At 47.1% G+C, this 21,902-nt stretch overlaps 1 protein-coding gene across 1 annotated transcript; it reads left to right on the forward strand.

Annotated features, from left to right (window-relative positions):
- The first annotated feature begins 1,828 nt into the window (after window positions 1-1,828).
- On the forward strand, window positions 1,829-21,834 carry si:ch73-139e5.4 (heat-stable enterotoxin receptor). The gene is made up of 27 exons (XM_035405298.1): window positions 1,829-2,799; window positions 3,170-3,282; window positions 4,460-4,527; window positions 4,985-5,200; window positions 5,713-5,831; window positions 6,857-6,959; window positions 7,194-7,305; window positions 8,034-8,172; window positions 9,314-9,396; window positions 9,634-9,748; window positions 10,211-10,295; window positions 10,764-10,866; window positions 11,876-11,938; window positions 12,996-13,067; window positions 14,097-14,201; window positions 14,314-14,400; window positions 15,040-15,172; window positions 15,741-15,878; window positions 16,321-16,409; window positions 16,834-16,925; window positions 17,245-17,403; window positions 17,825-18,017; window positions 18,599-18,773; window positions 18,956-19,054; window positions 19,684-19,778; window positions 19,884-19,960; window positions 20,389-21,834. The coding sequence occupies exons 1-27, from the start codon at window positions 2,598-2,600 to the stop codon at window positions 20,585-20,587; spliced, it is 3,234 nt and encodes a 1,077-aa protein (XP_035261189.1). The 5' UTR covers window positions 1,829-2,597; the 3' UTR covers window positions 20,588-21,834.
- Window positions 21,835-21,902: the final 68 nt, after the last annotated feature.

Below are 21,902 nucleotides of genomic sequence, written 5' to 3' on the forward strand. Positions count from 1 at the left end.
CTACGGTACACTGAATACAGTAACGGGGGGTGGGGGGGGACCAAATATAAGAGTGTAGATATATGAAAGTACTCTAGCACTGAGTGGCCCTATTTATCATGCTGATGGCCTCAGGGAGGAAGGGTCTCCTGAACCCATTTGAAAAGCCTACTGGAGCATAAAACTGGGTGCTGAATGCACTTTCGCTGGCCATTTGGAGAGGGTGCTGTTGTTTTTGAGGATGGCCCTATTTTAAAAAAATTTTTTTCTTTTTGCACCATCCTGTTCCTCACTGTGTCCTCCAGTGAGCCCCGGGGAAGGTAGAGCTAGCCTTCCTTATCAGTCTATTAATCCTGCAGGAGTCCATTTACCGGACACCCCCCCCCCCCCCCCCCCCCCACTCCAACGCACAGAAGCATAAAGAATCCTGCCGGCCACAACACTGTGATAAAATAGCACCAGCATCCTGCTACAAACATCAATTTCCTGAGGAAGACGAGCCTACATTGTGTCAGTGTGTACACTCAAGTAATGATCAGCTAATGATCAGTGTGGACCCCCAGAAACTTGCACAATGACACACTGCCTCAACTTCCATGGTATGGATGAAAATGGGATGGCTTTTTCTTACTGAAGTCCACCACAAGGTCCTCGGTCTTGTAAACATATATGTGTGGCACATAACATGTCATGCAGTCCGGTGGTGAGGGAGTGATTAAATCAGACCCCTAACCCAAACCCTTTCGTACCCTGGGCAATGCAATCGCCAACTGCACTTCGCCTTATGGCGCCACCACTGGTTCACTTGGTAGCTCTCTCTTTTGCAATCAGATAATCTTCATTCAGTCTGCTATGTTGTGTGCATCCCTGTGTCAAATCTTATACCTTAATGAGTAGTGACTCTGCTTTATGCGTATAATAAGTACACGGTAGAATGTTGGGCGTTAATGCAACTCTGTGTACAACAGTGCACATACAGTATGAGTACAATAGGAGCTATACGTACTCTGTACGAGCTAATTTAACACTTAACGTATTGTGTAGAAGAGGAAGAGGAGGGAAGAAAAATAAAAACAAATGCAAGGTAAGATTGGAGTGGAAGAGGGTATGAACAGGAGCACTTTAAAGTAAGAGGGACCTACCCAGTGGATGTGTTCTCTACCCATAGCGCCCTTTTCTCGGAATGAATACGGGCACAGTGAAACAGACCCTTTCCAGCTTGTCCATTTATAAATGAACATGAGGCCCAGGTACGTGAGGTCCACGCGCTCATATACGTCAAAGATAGCGCGCCAAAATCATGTTATGTGCTGCATAAATACTACAAATGTAGATTTATAATGAGTGGAAAGCCAGGAATTAAGTGTTCAAGTCAATTTCCCAATGTTGTAATTCCATATTCAACACTAAAAAAAGTTAAACACATACACAATACGTATGATCTTATCGAATTTTGCAGCCTATTTTGTTTAAAATTTTTCACTTCGTCATTTTTATTTTGCAATTTAGCTTGAACGTTGCGCACTTTGGCCTGCACATGCTCGGGAAAATCACACTACGTAGGAGCGTCAGCCAAACATGCAATATTATTGTAATAACTGTAGACTTTATCTCCAGAAAAACAAGTTGAACAGTGTAGTGTATACAGACTCATTTGAATTGTATTTTACATTACAAGTTAGCGCGCAAAATTATGTTGGGGATTGTTTAATTAAGACTTTAAAACGTGCGAAAAAGTTCGATTCCACCCCCTTTCTAGGTGTCGGTTGTTCATTAACACGCAGAAAGGATAGCAACCCGAGAAGGAACAAGGTAGATATGAACTGAGTGAAGTAGCTCCTATACTCCAAACAGCACACTAGCAAATTGCGCAGCGCTTTTAATTGTTTTATTTGTTAAATGTTTCTTATAGGCGAAAATATTCTTTGGAATCCCTAGTGGACGCGGCAGAGTGGAGTTTGGATTAAATAATATTGAGTTTTCTTGTTTTAAACTTTTTTTGTCCAACTCGGACTTGAACTGAAAGGCAAATTAAATCTGGCGTTAAATGAGAAAATATACCTGGAACTTTTTCATTTTGCGATTCCAACCGCGTACGCGTGACTTAAGGTAAACGTATTACAACGATTAATGTAAAGTTACCTTTATGTTTCTTTTATTAGTTTGGTACAAACAAGGTACACCAAGGGCGGAAATGGTGCGGTTTAAAATACATAGCTTGAATAATCTTGTGTAAAAGAGCTACCAAAAGTAGACAAGTTGTAGACACCTGGTCTTGTTTACTAAGACAAATGCTGTATAATACTCGCGCTTTTATTTATTTATTTTCGGACCATTTGTGCGCGTCTTCAGTTGGACAGTGCGTACCCTTACCATGGGAAAAACTAAGACAATGAATTAGTGAAGCTGTGGCAAAAGGATTCTACTTATAAAACCACCATAATTGACGAACAAGGACGACGTCTTAAATTTCTGCCAAAAGCATAAATCTTTGTCATTCATTTTACCTTACGTGCTTAACAACGCTGGACATATTGAAACATACAACGAAAAAAAAAACAACCAAAAACAAATACGAATGGAATCATAGGCAAATTCGATTAAAATATATTTTTAAAATGAATTGCTGTGGGTGGTCGTGCGTTATTTCCTTGATGCTGGTTGTTTTCCGAAGTCCATCGGCAAATGCCTGTCCGCAAGGAGAGGATATAATCAACGTGGTGCTTTTGGACGACAACGTCTCTCAGTGGAGTCTGGATTTTGTGAAAAATGCAGTGAATGAGGCAATTATTCATGACAACGAACTCAATGTTGCAGCAGGTAACATTAGCCGAAACACTGTGTGCGTAGAATGATGATTGTAATGATGAAAAGGCAATGAGAGCATCTGCTATTGAAACGTGTTTTGTGATACAGATAATGAAACGTGTTTTGCGATACAACTAAAAATGTATTTTTTCCTCAAATTATTTATATAATTTTGTTCTGATTAAAAATGGCCCACATTTATGTTAATTATTCATTATGATTGGGATTATCTTCTGGATTTTGTTCTTGTTATAGGAGTTGCCTGATCTGTTGTGATTCAGAGTTGAACAGAAAGCACGTCTGTCGAGTAGCATTCCTGTTGCGCGATAATCGATCAACTTGATTAAATGTCTCCCTGAGCACCTGCTCTCCGTGATTTCAGGTGTGGGATTTAATATGACGGCCAGTTACGATGGCTACAAAACCAACCAGTACCAACGGAAAGGCTGCGGGAGCAGCACCTGTGAAGGTGTTGAGTTGCTGAAGACTCTGACTGTGAGTACACCTCCCTGACACTGTGCCTCCCCACTCGACTGCTTTCCAGCAGGCCGATGACAGACCTGATGTAGCCGGCGACACCTGGGCCTACGTTTCGAAATACAGCGACCTAATGACACCACCGCCATTAAAGAACCGAAGTAGACAGCCTAGCAGAGCAGCACATAATCGGCCATAGCATCATCCGGGAAGGGAGGGATGGCAGTAGGGAGGGTATTTGGTCAGTCAGTATGACCGGGTCTCCTGTTCAAGGCTGCGCACCAAGTACTCTCGCGACTCGTGTCGATCTGTGTCCTGTCAGCGCGCGGATCACCCTGTGAAGAAAAGCGACGGCTCCGCGTGGCATGGTCTGGAGGATGGATCATGATCGTTACAGCCAGAAACAAATTAGTCATTCCACATTTGGGGGAAAATGGTGAAAAAAAGCATTTACTGTAAAAAAAAAAAAAAAGTCTTGATTGTCTGGAAATTACGGTACATGTTGATTATTGGTTACAGATGAAAGCCAGGACGTGGTGGGCAGAAGGGATTACAGTAAAGAAGAGGTCCTAAATCTTCAGGGTACCAGCTCATTTAGGCTAAACCCGTGACAGTGTTCAGCAACACATACAGCGTATTCTCTTGTGTCAGTGTGCAGAGTGAATTTAGGGCAGCTGAAATGTAATTGGGGGGAAAGTATAACAAATAACTTTTATTTTGAAAATATACAATGGGCCTGCTCATCCTGCCGAACAGTAGGGTTCCTCTGTAGGCATGTGCCTGAGGCTTGGGGCACAGACTGCGGCCCATAGACCCACGGGGTGGCACACATGTGGTGTCCCTCAGGGAGGGAGAGTTTCGCCCGGAGGTTTTGGTCTCATTGTGCCAGTACTGCTGCTCTGGTTCATTTTGGGCTGCCTGTGCATGGAGTGTGTGCGCAGTCAACGCAGGATCGGTCGCCTGTGCAGTGCTCTTGTGTGCACAATTAATGAAGAAATGGCGGATGGTGCCGCAGACGATGCAGCATGTGCTTACTGTCGTCGCGCCGATGGGACGGGAGGGGATGGGCATTGTGAGGGTTTTTCGAAATTGGAAGAAAAGAGAAAAAAAAGTAGAAAACTAGCGTTTTAAAGTTGGTTCGAAATTGTGGCTGGTCTGCGAGAGCGCCTTCACCTGTGGCTCTGTACCCTTCCAGAGAGAGGACAGGACTGGCTGCGTTCTGCTGGGGCCCACCTGCACCTATGCCACTTTCCAGATGGTGGAGTGAGTACTGTGTCATCGCTGTCAATCAAGGGAGGAGGGGATTCGTTTATAAGCTGAGAGTTGGCTGCTCTGCAGACGGAACCACACAGTCTCCCCTAGGCAGACATTTTAGCGCAAAATATTGTGTAACTTCTCACTGATAGCATGGCAGGCTTGCACACACTGCTTTCTTTCCTTTTTTAAGCGTATCTTTATTGAGTACACATCACTTCTAACATTGATCACATATTCACATATTTATTTTCTTCAGTTCCCCAACCTCTCACACCCAACCCCCCCCCCCCCCCCCCCCGCCCAATCATCACCCACACATTTACACAGAAATAGTTTACACAGGACTGCATTGCCACATATTTCTTGCCTTTTTAACACAGTGGTCTTTGTTAGTGAGTGTGCACGATAAGCTGCATTTGCTGTTTATTTCATTAATGCGCGTAATCCTCTGTTTCTGTCTCAGCACGGAAGTTGGGCTGATTATGGGCCTGCCTATTGTCTCGGCCGGGAGCTTCGGGTTGTCCTGCGACTTCAAGGACAACCTGACCCGCCTGCTCCCCCCAGCCCGGAAAATCTCCAGCTTTTTCCTCGATTTCTGGAACTATTCCGAGTTCCTCAAGGTGAAGTGGACCACGGCGTACGTCTACAAGAAGCCGGAACAAACGGAGGACTGCTTCTGGTGAGTCTGTGTTGGCGCCAGCGGACCGTGTCCGAGGTTACCTTGCGGTTCGCGCGGTGGCGTCCAGCAGGGCGAGCGGTGCGATCGGTGAAAATGGGGCGGAACAACGAGGTGCTGTAAACGCAATGTTCCGGCTGGAACGCGTGACTCTTTGACCGTACTCCCCCTCAAAGCGTATGGCCCTGTTAGCCAATTGTTTGACGGTTCGGGTTCCGTTGTATATCTGGATGTGCGGTTGTGCGTTTGCACTTCACTTCGGTTTTTTTCACGCATTGCGTTTAGACCGAGGCCAGGTTTCTCCTAGTTTCTGTGCCCAGCGTTCCGTCTGACCTGACGTGGTTTCATCGTGACTCCCGCGTGCTTATTATGGGATGCTGTCCAGAAACAATATTTTTAAAAATAACAGTTAGTTGGGAGCTCATAATGCGGAGTAACACTCTGGGTGAACGTGGTGAAAATACTGCGCCTTCCCCCCCCCCCCCCCCCTTTCCCCGCCCCGCTTGCTCTCTCAGGTACATCAACGCCCTGGAGGCGAGATCGGCCGAATTTTCCTCAAACGTAGCGAGGCATGTCCTGCAGAGGCCGGAGGACCTGCGTTCAGAAATCAACAACAAACAGAGGAAAAGCAACGGTAGGGCTCGTCCTCCACCCGTCCTTCACCTCTGCTCCTCCATCTCTCTGTCCTCTCGGCCTGTTCATCTCCACCTCTCTCTTAACCGTGATCGGGATCTACCCAGATCTCACGGTGTGCAGGAGAAGAAGAAACCAGCCATTTTAAAGAATTGTTTCTGATGAAACAGTTTGTGTGGAGTGCAGTGCAGGGGAACGCAGTTTGCTTGCGCTTCACTCTCGTTGCTGCCACACACGTTGAGATCACATCAGGATTTCCCGTTATAAAGGCACAGAAAAAACTCTTCTTCCTCCTTGCTCTTTCTTTGGCACAAATACGTGCATGCACACACACACATGCATTAGACGCACACATGCATTCAGGGATTTTCCCCTTTTGGTGCAGTGTTTTTGGTGCATTTAGAGATTTTCCCCTTTTGGTGCAGTGTTTTTGGTGCATTTAGAGATTTTCCCCTTTTGGTGCAGTGTTTTTGGTGCATTTAGAGATTTTCCCCTTTTGGTGCAGTGTTTTTGGTGCATTTAGGGATTTTCCCCTTTTGGTCCAGTGTTTTTGGTGCATTTAGAGATTTTCCCCTTTTGGTGCAGTGTTTTTTGGTGCATTTAGAGATTTTCCCCTTTTGGTGCAGTGTTTTTGGTGCATTTAGAGATTTTCCCCTTTTGGTGCAGTGTTTTTGGTGCATTTAGAGATTTTCCCCTTTTGGTGCAGTGTTTTTGGTGCATTTAGAGATTTTCCCCTTTTGGTGCAGTGTTTTTGGTGCATTTAGAGATTTTCCCCTTTTGGTCCAGTGTTTTTGGTGCATTTAGAGATTTTCCCCTTTTGGTCCAGTGTTTTTGGGGCATTTAGGGACTTTCCCCTTTTGGTCCAGTGTTTTTGTTGCATTTAGGGATTTTCCCCTTTTGGTGCAGTGTTTTTGGTGCATTTAGAGATTTTCCCCTTTTGGTGCAGTGTTTTTGGTGCATTTAGAGATTTTCCCCTTTTGGTGCAGTGTTTTTGGTGCATTTAGGGACTTTCCCCTTTTGGTGCAGTGTTCATTCTCTGTGGGGGCCCAGGAGACATCGCCAATCTGACGAAGGACATCGATCGAAAACTGCACCCTGAAGTCATCTTCATTCTGATCGACCTTTACAGGTCAGTCTTCGTCCTCCCCTGTTTCTCCTGCCATTTCTGTGTATTTTGCATAATTATTTTTTGCAATCTGTTCAGAACCTCTGGTGCTTAGGCCTGGGCATTACCTTTGTCATTATCAGTTTTGTTGAAAATGATGATGTTGATGATTATGGCGATTCAAAACAGCAATGATAACAAATAAGAGAATAACTGGGAATGGTGGAGAATAATTGCTGTGTTGTTTCCTCATGCTAGCCCTGCCTATCACCACAACACCACATCCATCCCTCCCATGGAGAATGTCCTGGTGCTCACTATGCCCAAGAGGAACTTCACAAATCAAATTGACCCCTCTACCAATGAAACGGTCAGTACTCCTGTTTTTTCTCTCTCTCTCTCTCTCTCTCTCTCTCTCTCTCTCTCTCTCACACACACGCACACACACACACCGCATGGCTTTTGAAAATCCCCTCAAGAGTTTTTGGCGAGTGAAGGTGACCCATACTGAATATACAGCAGCTGAAGTGGAGAAGCTGGGGTGACGCCTCATGTGTTTTAAATGGTAAAAGTCAGGTACAATTTTCACCTGCCATGCCACACCATGGGTTGCCAGTGCACAGAAGGTCATACAGTAGGGAAGAGACCCCTGAGGTGTTGAAACTTGAGACAGTGCCTAATACTGTGTAGCCTGTGGGTAAACGAGATGGGCTAAATGGACTATATGCCTCATGGCATATTTTCATGTGTTTTTGTACGGAGCCAATTCAATGATACTACTCTGCAAAGTTATAAATGGACATTGCAATATTCACCTGGTAAACATGTGTTATTAATGTTTGCACGACCCTGGAGCAAAATAAATAAATAAATGAAAGAGCAAGTTTAATGGAGCTGGCACACGTGACGCAAAGCGCGTAAATGAGACGCAAATGAGATGAATGTGTGCCACGGGTGACTGCACACCTGCGTCCTCTGGCAGGCTGACTCCGTCCGAGTCCCTGCGAATCTCACGCTCACCTCCGCTCCCCTCCCTGAGCCCTGAGCTCACCTGTAGCTCCGTGACTGCAGGTGTTCACGAGGTCTCCTGTCTCCTAGGTGATGACCGACTACATGGCGGCGTACGGCGATGGGGTGCTGCTGGTCGGCCAGGTGATTCGCCGGCTGTGGGAGGAGAACCCTGGGCGCAAACAGTTTTCCATTAACATGGAGGACTTCAGGAACCTCTCCTTCACCGGTAGGCATGGCACAAACAGCACTGTGTGACCAGCACTGTACAAACAGCGCTGCAATCTCTGCGTTTCAGTCTGTGCTGTGGTCTGTGCTGTGGTTCGTGTTGCAGCCTGTGTTAAGATCTGTGCTGGGGTCTGTGTGGTGGTCTGTATTGTGGTGGCTTGTGGTCTGTGTTGCAGTCTATGCTGTGGTCTGTGTTGCAGCCTGTGTTAAGGTCTGTGCTGGAGTCTGTGTGGTGGTCTGTATTGTGGTTGGTGCTGGAGTCTGTGTTGCGGTCTGTGCTGAAGTCTGTGTTGCGGTCTGTGCTGCAGTCTGTGTTGCAGTCTGTGTTGAGATCTGTGTCGTGGTCTGTATTGTGGTCTGTGCTGTGGTTTGTGCTGGAGTCTGTGTTGTGGTGTGTGCTGTGGTCCGTGTTGCAGACTGCGTTGAGGTCTGTGCTGGGGTCTGTGTCGTGGTCTGTGTTGCAATCTGTGCTGCGGGTCTGTGTTGCAGCCTGTGTTAAGGTTTGTGCTTGGTTCTGTGTGGTGGTCTGTATTGTGGTAGGTGCTGGAGTCTGTGTCGTGGTCTGTGCTGCGGGTCTGTGCTGCGGGTCTGTGTTGCAGTCTGTGTTGTGGTCTATGCTGTGGTTTGACTCTCAGGAGGTACCCTGGTACATGGGCGCTGGTGGCAATTATGGCTTGGGGGGATACCAAGGCCATTTAAACTGAGGAGACAGAGGTGGGAAAATAACTGACAATGCAGTGACAACTCTAAATGTCTGATTAGGTGTTAGGTTTAGTTATTTTTGCTGTCAGTGTAGTTTGATGTAAAATTGGGTAGTTTTGTTCTTGTTGGTAAAACTTAGCTTAGTGTTCAGTAGGGAAGTTGATAAGTTGTCAATCAACGGTGCACTTCTCACACTTGCTGTTTTTCTTGGGACTATGCTTTCCCCCTGTAGGGAAATACTACATCCCTGATCTTTGCACTTGTGTTTGTGGTGTATTGTATTAGAGTGTCTGCTAAATGCCAGTAAAGTGACCTAAAGTGATTTAAAAGATATATACAGCTTGTACAGTACAGAAGGGCATCTTGTGACATTTGTGCCTAGGCTGTGCAGAGCCAGTTTGTATGTCACAATAAGGGAGATTATTATTATCTGTCTGCAGGTTTGGGCGGGCACTATGTCCTGGACGAATACGGCGACCGGGACGTGAATTTCTCTGTGATGTACACCACCAAGGGCATGGAGGTAAACCAGCATGCGCGAGAAACAGTGCTAACCAATTATACATTAATTGGGTTGCTGTGGACGACCTACAGCAGGGGGTCCAGGTTCATGGAGTTTGAACCACTCCGAAGCGCCGTATCGTCACAGGCATTATCTTTATTACGGGTGCCTAACGAGTGCCAGTACCAGTTTCCTGTAGCTACCTGCTGAGCTCCAGGGCTGTGGTCCTAACGGCGTTTGCGCCTCCTCCCCTTGCAGTACAAGACCCTGTTTGAGTTCGACACGGCCACCGGCCTGATCTCGGTCAAAGACGACAGGCCGGACTTCTTCTGGCCCAACTACCTCCTGCCAGATGACATCCTCGTGCAAAGCGGTAAAAGAGATTCCTGCTCCGTCTTGCGCGGCCTCTTCTGTCTTCAGTGCTTCTGTGGAGAGCAACAACGTGGCAGGGTTTTGTGGACCTCTCTCCGCAAGGCCATGAGTTCAAGATTTCTTGTATTTTTATTGGGGGGGTGGGGGGGACTCGTTCTGTGGGTAAGCTGGGTAGTAGATGGCTATCTGTGGAAATGGCTTTTTATAATTTTATTGTGTTGTTGTGTGTATGTGTGTGCATATGCATATGCATACGAGTGTGTCTGTGTGTGCCGGTACATGTGCATTTGTGTGTGTACGTGTGTGCATGTGTGTGTCATTGTAATTATGACATTGGTTTGATTGTAGCTTTAGCTGTCTCTAGTTCGAGTGATGGTTTTCATAATATGTCATATTCACCTTGGCTAAAAGCGTATGACTAAATTTTTTATTTTTATTGCAAATCGTGTGTTTTTGTGTCCAGTTCACCTGCAGATTCATAACATCATAGTCATTGTGCTGGCCATCGCGGTCGTGGTGGTGGCTATAATCGCTTTCATCTTCTACAGGTAAATGCCACTCCCCCACCTTCCCCCCCCCCCAACACCCCCTTCACACACCGTTGTGGTCTCGACACTCATCTCTCATGTTGTGTCCCGGTTCACTTTAGCCTCCTTGTGTTTCTACCAGTTCACTAGAAAGTGTCTCTCTTTCTCTCTTTTTTACAGTCTGAGGATGATACCAGTTCTTTGGGTTAAATACATGAGTGCCTATCTTATCTGGCGAGGGCTGGTGTGCATGCAGGCTTTTGTTCTGCCAAGGCACTAAAACACCTGACTCAGCAAATCAAGGCTGAGGATCCTGATTGGTTAAATCTGGTGTTTCAGTACAAACGCCTGTGGCCAGACCACACCGGCCCTTCGTGGGTAAGATTGGACAAGGGTAGGTTGATAGACTTTGTGTGAGGGTGGCACGCATTCCTGAAGCTTGCGATTTGATTGACCGAGCATCTGGCAACCCTTCTCATTGGTCAACAGGCAGAACAGGAAGGACCGTCGGAGACGGGAGCAGTGGTCTCACATACACTCTGAGATGATCAGCACTGTGGAGCCCAACGAGCAGAGCTTTGTGTCCCTGAAGGTGAGCTCGCTAATGGCTGCCTCCCCTCCCCAACAGTCACCGTGATACGAGTCCAGTATTCAAGCGTCACTCATCGTAGAGCCATTTTAAAATGGATTTTGTGGCCGTGCGGACCAACCTCTGAAGTGCTCCTCACATACAAGTTCAAATGTGCGGAATCAGGGGGTCTTGTGTGGCACATCTGGCTTGAGTGTTTGTTCTTGGTGAGGGGTGTCCTGTCCGTGCCAGTGCAGACTGTGGCTGGGAGTCCTGCTGGCTGAAGCCTGATTGGCCATATCAGTTGCCATAGCGCAGGGAGGGAGCGAATCAGAAGCTTCTCTCGTTCTACCAGTGTTTGCAGTCTGCCCATGTCAGCTGCAGTGGCGTTACAGTCAGCCAGTGCAGGACCCCCGAGCTGGGGAACTGCAGACTGGCTCTGTGTGTTTTTTAGCGGGGGGGCGGAGGTATGCTAGTATGCACTCTCTTGAACACATGGAGGACACTGTAGCAATGGAACAGGCTTAGTGTCACAATTGGCCATTTCAAATTGGTGGAGGAAACAAGAAGTAAATGTGGTGTACTCAATAAATGTGTCCGTCATGCGCACAGCTTTAGGCCCTATTACCTGGGCTATATGTAGCCAGCTGTATTAACCATATTACCAAGTCATTAACCAGTAATAACAGAGAGCTCATAACTATGTGACAGCTGGCTTTGTTCACACCCTGAATGAGCAGTTTGTGCGTGCCAGTGTTTCTCAGGCACAGCAGTGCCCCCTAGCTGGATAGGTAGGGAATGCCTGCTCGGTGTCAGTTAGATGGGTGAGATCATTTCAGGGTTAAGTAAGAGATAATCCTCTCCCCTGATCACTTATATGTGACGTTGAGTGTGGAAAGCGCACTCTTGAGGAAGTGTGTGTGTATTAAAACAGGATGGAAGTGTATGGAATACGGCCCTGAACATTCCTGGTCGAGTGGCTGAGCGCTCTTTCTGAGTGCTCTGTTGTCTGTTTTTGGTTTTTTTTGCTTAGATTGAGGAGGACCACAGGAAAAGCAAGAACGATCGAATCCGCCGTGGGCGCTACGACAAGAAGGTGCGACCGACATTTCAATTTTTGCGCGCTCTGCTCCGCTCCGCGGTCTGACGAGCTTCGGTCTGCCCGCTCCTCCGCTGCGACGGGGGAACATCTGTAATCTAAAACATCTGGAGCTGCGCCTCATAGTGACCAGAGGTGCAGCTCCAGCGCTGTTTTCTGTGTTTTCTTTAGCTTCCTTTTCTGCCTTGCCCTTTTCTGAGCCCTCACGGCTCCAGCCCTGGAGGGCTACAGTGTCCACCTGGGCTTTGTGTGCTCCAGCACTCAACTGATGCTATTTGTATTTTTAAAACCTTAAAATATATTTTATATTGAATAATAATTTGTTTTAGTATGGTTTTTCCACCAAAAAAACGTTCAATTTACGACAGAAAATTTAGTAGAATCTACTTGTGCGTGTTGTTCTGGAAGCAGTTCTTGGTAAAATGTGTACTACTAACATGGATTCAGTCAGCTTTCTGGGCACTAAGGTTTCACTTAATTTACGACATCGCTCTCCTGTAATTTGCATATCTTTGCATAGTGGACCACGACAGGCTCAACATATTTTGTGACTTCGCAAATTGCTTGTACCTGCACCTTTCCGACTGAGATTTCAGGGAAGTACGGCAAAGCACCCCGTCAGTGGAGGAATATGGAAAATGGCACTCTGGTGACACAAAAAAGTTCTGCACAAGAAAATCAATATGTATAGTGAAAGGCTTGCTTCCAAGAGGAGTTAATCATCAACAAATCACGTTATTGAGCGGTGTGGGTCTTTAAGAATACAGAGCTGACCACCAGTTCAGGCTGTGGAATCTGTAGTGATGTCACAGTGCTGGCCTCGCCTGTGGAATGGGTTAGGGGTTAGGGTTAGGGTTCTGTGGAATGGGATTGGGTTAGGTTTAGGGTTAGGGTCCTGTGGGATGGGATTGGGTTAGGGTTAGGGTTCTGTGAAATGGGTTAGGGTTAGGGTTAGGGTCCTGTGGAATGGGTTTGGGTTAGGGTTAGGTTAGGGTTATGGTTCTATGGAATGGTACCGCAGAATAATGACTGTCTGCTGTTTTCACTGTTACAGATTGTGATTCTGAAGGAGCTGAAGCATTCAGACGGCTACTTCAGCAAAGGCCAGAGAATAGAGCTGAACTCTGTAAGACTGAAATGCCTTTCCTTCTGTTCGCTATTGTCCATTAGCTGCTCTGACCAGGGAGCCTATGTGAGCTACACGCACACACAAATAGACATTCATATACTATTCATATTAGGAGTGTGCAAAGTCAACACTGTCTGAATTAGAAATGGGGTTTCCGTCCAACTGTTTTCATGCAAATTTTAAATTTGTGTATCAGTAAACCTGGGTGGAAATGCCGGAAATTCAAGAAAAAAGAAATAAAAAACTAAAAACGGCTAAATTTAGCAAAAAGGTTTTTATGATTATCCGAGATGGAACAGTTGCCGTATCGATAAAGAGATGTGATGCGATAAAGGGCGTCGGAAACAGATTTTTTTTAGAAAAAATGATGACGTGACGGGGACCTAAGACGCATGCTTCTGCTCCAGAATGCCCAAAAAGGGCACAATCGTGGCACACGGTTGGTTAAATGTGCTTTTTGACATTCTAAAATGCTTTACCCTGAGCTGGTGTGTGAAATGCCTGTCTACAGCAATCTCCCCGAATTGCTGGGTGCGTCAGTGCTCCCAGGTGTACGGTGGATTTCATGGTAGTGACAGCCTTTTGAGTGGTCATTAATTAGACCATCGCATACCCTCATTGGTGTCTCTGGGCTGCATGTAATACAGCAGGCATGTATAGTCAAGAGAGAGGGCTATTAGGACCGCTGTCCCAAGAGCGAGTGTGTCTTTCAAACTGCCTGTAACTGTTTGGCTGCCACTCGTTTGTAGTCTAGTCCGCTTCAGAATATTCACGTAACAGTAGTTGATGGAAACGGACACTGATTCGCATTTTCTTTTGCCGACTTTTCAGAAATTCACTTAACATTTGTGAAACATTTGGATGGAAACTTATCTTGCATCTGGAAAACCGACAAAAAGATCTGTATTTTGATCTCTCTCTCTCTCTCTCTCTCATTTTATCTCTCTCTCTCTGTCTTTCTCTCTCATTTTATCTCTCTCTCTCTCTCTCTGTCTCTCTCTCATTTTATCTCTCTGTCTCCATCAGCTCCTGGCAATCGATTACTACAACCTGACCAAGTTCTACGGCACAGTCAAATTTGAGCATGAAGTGTTTGGAGTGTTTGAGTATGGAGAGAGGGGGTCCCTCAGGGTAAGATGACTCATTCGTTCGCACACGAGTACACACGTATACATGCATACAGTTCATGTGCGCACAGACACATGAACGCTCAGACTCTTTCTGTGCTTTCTCTGTTCGGCAGTATGTGCTTAATGACAAGGTCTCCTACCCGGAGGAAACCTTCATGGACTGGGAGTTCAAGATCTTTGTCATGTATGACATTGCCAAGGTTTGTGTGTGTTTGTGTGTGTGTGTTGGGCATCATGTTAAATTATGGATCCACAACAGTTCTGACAATCACACAAACCTTAGCAAACTGGTGAAAAACAGTTAATCTTGGCAAATAATTATGGGAGATATCACTTTCGACAATAACATATGCTCAGGCAGTCATTGTGTTGTAGGGGTGTGGAAGTGATGGGCGGGGCAGTCAGTGTGTTGTAGGGGTGTGGAAGTGATGGGCGTGGCAGTCAGTGTGTTGTGAGGTGTGAGAAAGTGATGGGAGGGGCAGTCAGTGTGTTGTGAGGTGTGAGAAAGTGATGGGGGAGCAGTCAGTGTGTTGTAGGGGTGTGAAAGTGATGGGCGGAGCAGACAGTGTGTTGTGAGGTGTGTGAAAGTGATGGGCCGGGCAGTCAGTGTGTTGTGAGGTGTGAGAAAGTGATGGGGGAGCAGTCAGTGTGTTGTGAGGTGTGAGAAAGTGATGGGGGAGCAGTCAGTGTGTTGTGAGGTGTGTGAAAGTGATGGGGGAGCAGTCAGTGTGTTGTGAGGTGTGAGAAAGTGATGGGCGGAGCAGACAGTGTGTTGTGAGGTGTGTGAAAGTGATGGGCCGGGCAGACAGGGTGTTGTGAGCTGTGTTTATTCCCACCAGGGCATGTCCTACCTCCACTCCAGCAACATCCAAGTCCACGGCCGTCTGAAATCCACCAACTGCGTGGTGGACAACCGCATGGTGGTCAAGATCACCGACTTCGGCTGCAACACCATCCTGCGCCCGGGCAAAGGTGAAACTCCTGCTTACGCTTGATCCTGCCTCATTTTACACGCGGAAGGGTGATGTGTGTGTGTGTGTGTGTGTGTGTGTGTGTGTGTGTGTTTGTGTATGTGTGTGTGTGTGTGTGTGTGTTTGTGTATGTGTGTGTGTGTGTGTGTATGTATGCGCATGTGTGTGTGTGTGTGTGTGTGTGTGTGTGTATGCGTGTGTGTGTGTGTATGTGTGTGTGCTGAAATATGAATGTGGGACTTGTAGTGCACCACAGCTCTAAATTCATCAAATCCCCTCTGATATTTTGTTTGGACACAGAATTGGGGAGCCAGCCAACTCCCTGTGGAACTCAGTTGGATTTTCAGTAATCCTGTAAAGGGGCGACTGGCTTACTGTCACAACATTGTTTTTTTATTCCGCTAGTAATTTGGAGCAACGTTCATTTCGACACAGTCGCACTTTACATTTCTAGCCAAATGAGCTCAGTGTGTGGGTGGAATTCCCTTCTCTCCCTCTCTCCATCCCTCCATCCCTCCCTCCCTCTCTCCATCCCTCCATCCCTCTCTCTCCACGTATCCCTCCTTCAGACCTGTGGACGGCGCCGGAGCACCTGCGGAAGGAGGGCATCTCTCAGAAGGGCGACGTGTACAGCTTCGCCATCATCTGCCAGGAGATCATCCAGAGGAGGAGCCCCTTCTACACGAAGGCCTGCTCCGACCGGGAGGGTGAGGGGCAAGCCTGCGCACCCCCACCCCCACCCAACCTACCCAGCACAAGTTGCTGCCCAAATCGTTAAAGCCTGTACGCACGCTCCTGCGTGGGTCACCCCCCTGTGGAGCCCAGGCGCACAGATACCTGCCTGTCACCTTTCCTCCGAGTGCATGGAGAACATATAACATGGCAACGATGAGGAAAATGCTGCACCTTGGTTTGATCAATTCCGCTATAGTAGATTAGATGGGCTCACTCATGAACTGCCCAGCAGCATCGTGTGGAGAGTGCAAACAGCACCCCCTGCTGATGAACCTGAGTACTTGCCGGTTAATATTATTTGTTTTGCTTGTTCTCAGAAGCCATCATCACATTTCTCGGTATGTATAGCACCTGGATAGCATCAATTTCAGCCTCTCCTTCCCCCCTCTCCTCTCGCTTTCTTATTTTCTGTAGAGAAGCTGTATCGAGTCCAGTACCCGGACTCTCCCACCTCTTTCTTCAGGCCGGACCTGAACTTTGAGAACGCTGGAGACAGGCTGGAGGTACGAGGGTGGAGCCCACGCTCTTTCGCGCTTTCACTTCCACTGAAGAGATTTTGTTCTTCAGGTTCAATGACTTGATTTGTACCACTGCCACGCCCCATCCCCTACTCTTCTGCAACAGGGCTGATGTAACCCTGCATCATGTAGATGTATCGAGATGTTAGCTAGAAATGCTAAGGGTCCAATTTATATGTGCTAACAAGTTGCGTATGCACGCTGTGTGTGTTAACATGTACATCACACGTGCTCAGTGCATCTGTTAAACTTTACAGCTGTGTGCACTATCTGTCGCTACCTGCGCTCTGCTGTCTATCTGAATGTTGAACCTGAGCATAGTGTGTGCTGTGTGTTTGTCATCTGAACACACTGGGGTCTGTCTGTTTGCTAGCCTGCGTTCGTGAGTCTCCGACTCTGTGCTTCTCAGGTGTACACGCTCATAAAAAGCTGCTGGGACGAGGACCCGGAGAGGAGGCCCGACTTCAAGAAAATAGAAGGCTGCCTGGGCAAGATCTTCAGGTAGATCCCCGGTCGTCATGGCGCTGAGGAGAATGTTGTACGCTCCCTACTATTGAAGCAGCAGGGGTTGTGTTCTCCACAGCCTCACACAGATCAGATCCTTACGATTATAATTATTTCAACTCTTTAAAGTGCAGGGAGTCGTCCCCCCACCCCACCCACTTTCCTTCCGTTTCCACTGATGTTGCAATTTCAGTATTGCAGTCGCACGCATCTTCGTCTTCCTGTCTCGCCCGAGACATGGTTCCTGAGTGTGGGTTTGCGTTTCGTAAGTGAGGCTGACAGGCGCACTCCCTCACGCATCCTGCTGTGTTTCTAGTAACCTGGGCGACCAGGCCAACGAGAGCTACATGGACAACCTGATTCGCCGCCTGCAGATCTACTCCCGCAACCTGGAGCACCTGGTGGAGCAGCGGACCGCCCTGTACAAGGCGGAGAGGGACAGGGCCGACCAGCTCAACTTCATGCTGCTGCCTGGGTCGGTGATAGTAATGATTAGCATGTGGTGCTACACTAATGCATTAGTGTGAAATCAGCATAGTACATAAACATAAAACCATAGCGCGTAAAAACGCAAGCGCCTGCCTCAGCAATTATTGTCATTTTTGGCTGGACCGCAATAGCGGGGCCAGCCCTGCAAACGCGAATGTCTGTGACTGAGTGACTGAGTGAGTGATGTAGTTACACCATTGGTCGGCCGAGTTATGAAGTTACGCCATTGGTTGGCCGGATGAAGGGTGTTAGGTCCAGCCATATACTAGGTTTTGACCTGGTCTTGTTTGATCAAACGTGGGGATCAAAGTTGGAAGACCATGCCAATAAAGATATTAAAACGTTGTACATTCATGCTGATTAAATGCTACAGGTGATAATGGCCTCCTGCTCCTACCCCCCCACAGGCCAGTGGTACGCTCCCTGAAGGAGACGGGGAGCGTGGAGCCTGAGCTTTTCGACGAGGTGACCATCTACTTCAGCGACATCGTGGGCTTCACCACCGTCTGCCAGTACAGCACGCCTATGGAGGTGGTGGACATGCTGAATGACATCTACAAGAACTTCGACAGGATCCTCGACAATCACGATGTTTACAAGGTGCCCCCAGTGTGCAGGCTTCATGTTTGTCATTTGTGTTCAGTACAGACCATTGGGTTAGTACGCCCCAAGATACTGGTGTAGAGGTAGTTTCAGAAGTCAGTTAGGGTTGATATGGAAGGTTAGGAATGTTATGGAAGGTCCGGGTTGTTATGGAAGGTTAGGATTGTTATGGAAGGTTAGGATTGTTATGGAAGGTTAGGAATGTTATGGAAGGTTAGGATTGTTATGGAAGGTTAGGAATGTTATGGAAGGTTAGGGTTGTTATGGAATGTTAGAGTTGTTATGGAAGGTTAGGTTTGTCACGGAAGGTTAGGGTTGTTATGGAAAGTTAGGGTTGTCATGGAGTGTTATGGTTGTTATGAGGGTTAGGGTTGTTATGGAAGGTTAGGGTTGTTATGGAGGGTTAGGATTGTTATGTAAGCTTATGGTTGTTACGGAAGTTTAGGTTTGTAATGGAAGTTTAGGTTTGTAATGGAAGGTCAGGATTGTTTTGGAAGTTTGGAGATGTTATGAAGGCAGCAGAAAGGGTGTCTGCCTTCATCTCAGTTTCTGGTCTCTGGCCTCTCGCTCCCTCTCAGGTGGAGACGATTGGCGACGCCTACATGGTGGTGTCGGGGCTCCCGCGCCGGAACGGGAACAGGCACGCGGTGGACATCTGCCGCATGGCGCTGGACATCGTGGCCTTCATGGGCACCTTCGAGCTGCAGCACCTGCCGGGGCTGCCCGTGTGGATCCGCATCGGAGTGCACTCTGGTACCCAGGCCACGCCTCCCACACACGCTCGCACTCCTGCTCACGGGTACACACAACCCTGAGCTTAATGCCATGTGTGTGTGTGTGTGTGTGTGTGTGTGTGTGTGTGTGTGTATGTGTGTGTGTGTGTGTGCGTGTGTATGTGTGCGTGTGTGTGTGTGTGTGTGTGTGTGTGTGTGTAGGTCCCTGTGCAGCGGGAGTGGTGGGGAGCAAGATGCCTCGGTACTGCCTGTTTGGAGACACGGTGAACACTGCCTCACGCATGGAGTCCACAGGCCTGCGTAAGCAACACACCGAACTACTGACACAGTACCCGTCTGAGCCACTGTACTACAGACATAGCATCCGTCTGAACCACTGCACTACAGACACAGCACCCGTCTGAACCACTGTACTACAGACACAGCACATGTCTGAACCACTGTACTACAAACACAGCACCCGTCTGAACCACTGTACTACAGACACAGCACCTGTCTGAACCACTGTACTACAGACACAGCACCTGTCTGAACCACTGTACTACAGACACAGCACGTCTGAACCACTGTACTACAGACACAGCACCCGTCTGAACCACTGTACTACAGACACAGCACCTGTCTGAACCACTGTACTACAGACACAGCACATGTCTGAACCACTGTACTACAGACACAGCACCTGTCTGAACCACTGCACTACAGACACAGCACCTGTCTGAACCACTGCACACTGCATTACTGACACGGTACCAGTCAACCACTGTACACAGATGCCCCACACACACATACACACACACACACATGCACATGCAACATATAATATGTTCATTTTTAAAATGCAGGAATGTTAAGCTACGGCTCATTCAGCATGTATGAGCCTGTAAACCAGCACCCTTCTATACTCCGCCTTCTGGCCTTTCCGTTAGCGCTGCGGATCCATGTCTCTCAGCCCACCATCAGCATCCTCCAGAGGACGGACTGCAAGTTCGAGTACGAGAGGCGAGGGGAGACCTACCTGAAGGTTAGTCTGGGGACAGAGTGTGTGTGTGGGGGGGGGGGGGGGGGCAGCATCGAGGGGGTGCACAGAGCACTACACTGAACCCGTCGTGACCCCCGTGTGTTTCAGGGAAAAGGCACAGAGATCACCTACTGGTTGACTGGAGTCACGGGGCAGGATTACAACTTGCCGACGCCCCCAACAGCGTGAGTCTCCTCGCCCCTACCCCCCGGCCCCACATTCCCTCATCCCCAGCCCACCTATAAATGTGGGCATGTTCCCTCACATCTTCCTCATTAATTTCTCACCTGTCCTGTCATTTCAGTTACTTACAGAAATACTTTTCAGATGCTTGTAAATATTTGAAAATGCTCTCCCTCAGATCTCTGAGAATTTACTGTGAAATATGTTGCTAAGCAAAATGCAAGGTAACCTTGGAATTTTGTTTTCCGAAATTTGGTGACGACAGGTGTTTTTTTTGGTTTAATCGACAGTAATCTGCAAGAATGTGACTGGTGTTAATTCAGTGCTAAAGTATACTAAAATGTATTTGTCCGAGGTCTACTAGTGATCATCGATCTTCTCCATATCCTTCTCTCCATCTTCTCCTCCTCTCCTTCTCCCTGCTCCACAGTGAGGACTTTCAGCACCTGCAGCTGGCAGAGATGATCCTGGCCATTCTGGAGAAGCGCTCGCCGGGCACCAATGGCATGGAGAAGAGGAAGACCCTTTCGACTCGTCAGAAGAAGAGGGAGAAGGACGGGCACATGGGAGATTTTCAGCCAGAGTACCTGCACCTGGCCACCGTAGACAACCTCAGCACATACCTGTAACTGCTAGTGTAGGCCACTGACCTCGCCCGATGCCCCCAGACAGGCTACCAAGCTCATACCTGTACCTAATCCCACAGATAGTCAGCCTTAACACATACCTGTAGCTAATCCCACAGACAGCCAGCTTTAGCACATACCTGTAGCTAATCCCACAGACAGCCAGCCTTAGCACATACCTGTAGCTAATCCCACAGACAGCCAGCCTTAACACATACCTGTAGCCAATCTCACAGTCAGTCGGCCTTAACACATACCTGTAGCTAATCTCACAGACAGCAAGCCTCAACACATACCTGTGGCTAATCCCGCAGACAAAAAACCTTAACACAAGCCTGTAGCAATCCTATACGGACAACCAGTATCACCACATACTTGCTACAGGTCCCACAGACCAACCTATCCACCAACCTGTAGCCCCCAGCACTGACTTAACCTCACAAGATACCTACCAGCTGATCACAGGTATACTCTCCCAGTGATGCAGAGGACAGACATTTCTGAAGACCTGTTAGCACAACAGCAAGTGACACTTGATACTTTCTTGATACTTCTTTCTTGAGACTATTTGTGCTTCTGTGCACCGACATTTAATGTATAGGAGTCACACAGACGTGTAGGTTTATCTTAACATTCCACTTATCCAACTACTCTGTAGAAAAAACTTTAAACTCCCATAGGGAAACTAAGCTCCTGATAGACTACCTGTATTAAAACCAAAAGATATCATTAGATAGGATGAAAACTTTTGGAATGTGTCAATATTTGTATCTTTGTATGTTCTTGTGATCATACCAATTAATATTCTTCTTTTGCTCATTTTTACTTCTTCCGTTTTGTTTGTCACTGAGGCAGTATATTTTCCAACTGTATTTATTTTCTGAGTTAATGGTAAGTTATTTCAATTTGTCAGTTGTTTCAGTTGAAAGGTAGATGTATAGTATATGGTGTAGTAAACGATAAAAATACAAATTACAATGTATTTATGCACTGAACTGTAAATATCTGCAGTCTTGGTATTTCTCAATGGAGTAACAATCATGTAAAAATGGAGTTGCCATAACAGAGTGCTTATTGATAGTGTTAACTCTGCTACCTTTAAATATTTTTAAATAATTTCTTAAAAACCTTTAAAAAGTGACATATTTTACTCATTTTAAAAATCCTTCAGTGTATTGTGACTGCCTTAAGAATTTCTATATTGTGTTGTGTGGTGACTTGTGTCAATTAAATTATTTTTGCATAATGAATCATTTCCAAAGCACTCCACAAAGACACCACAATACCATTTTGCACCAGACCATATTAATTAAAACGT

This window comes from Anguilla anguilla, chromosome 2 (assembly GCF_013347855.1).
Source record: "Anguilla anguilla isolate fAngAng1 chromosome 2, fAngAng1.pri, whole genome shotgun sequence".
NCBI classification, from domain to species: Eukaryota; Metazoa; Chordata; class Actinopteri; order Anguilliformes; family Anguillidae; genus Anguilla; species Anguilla anguilla.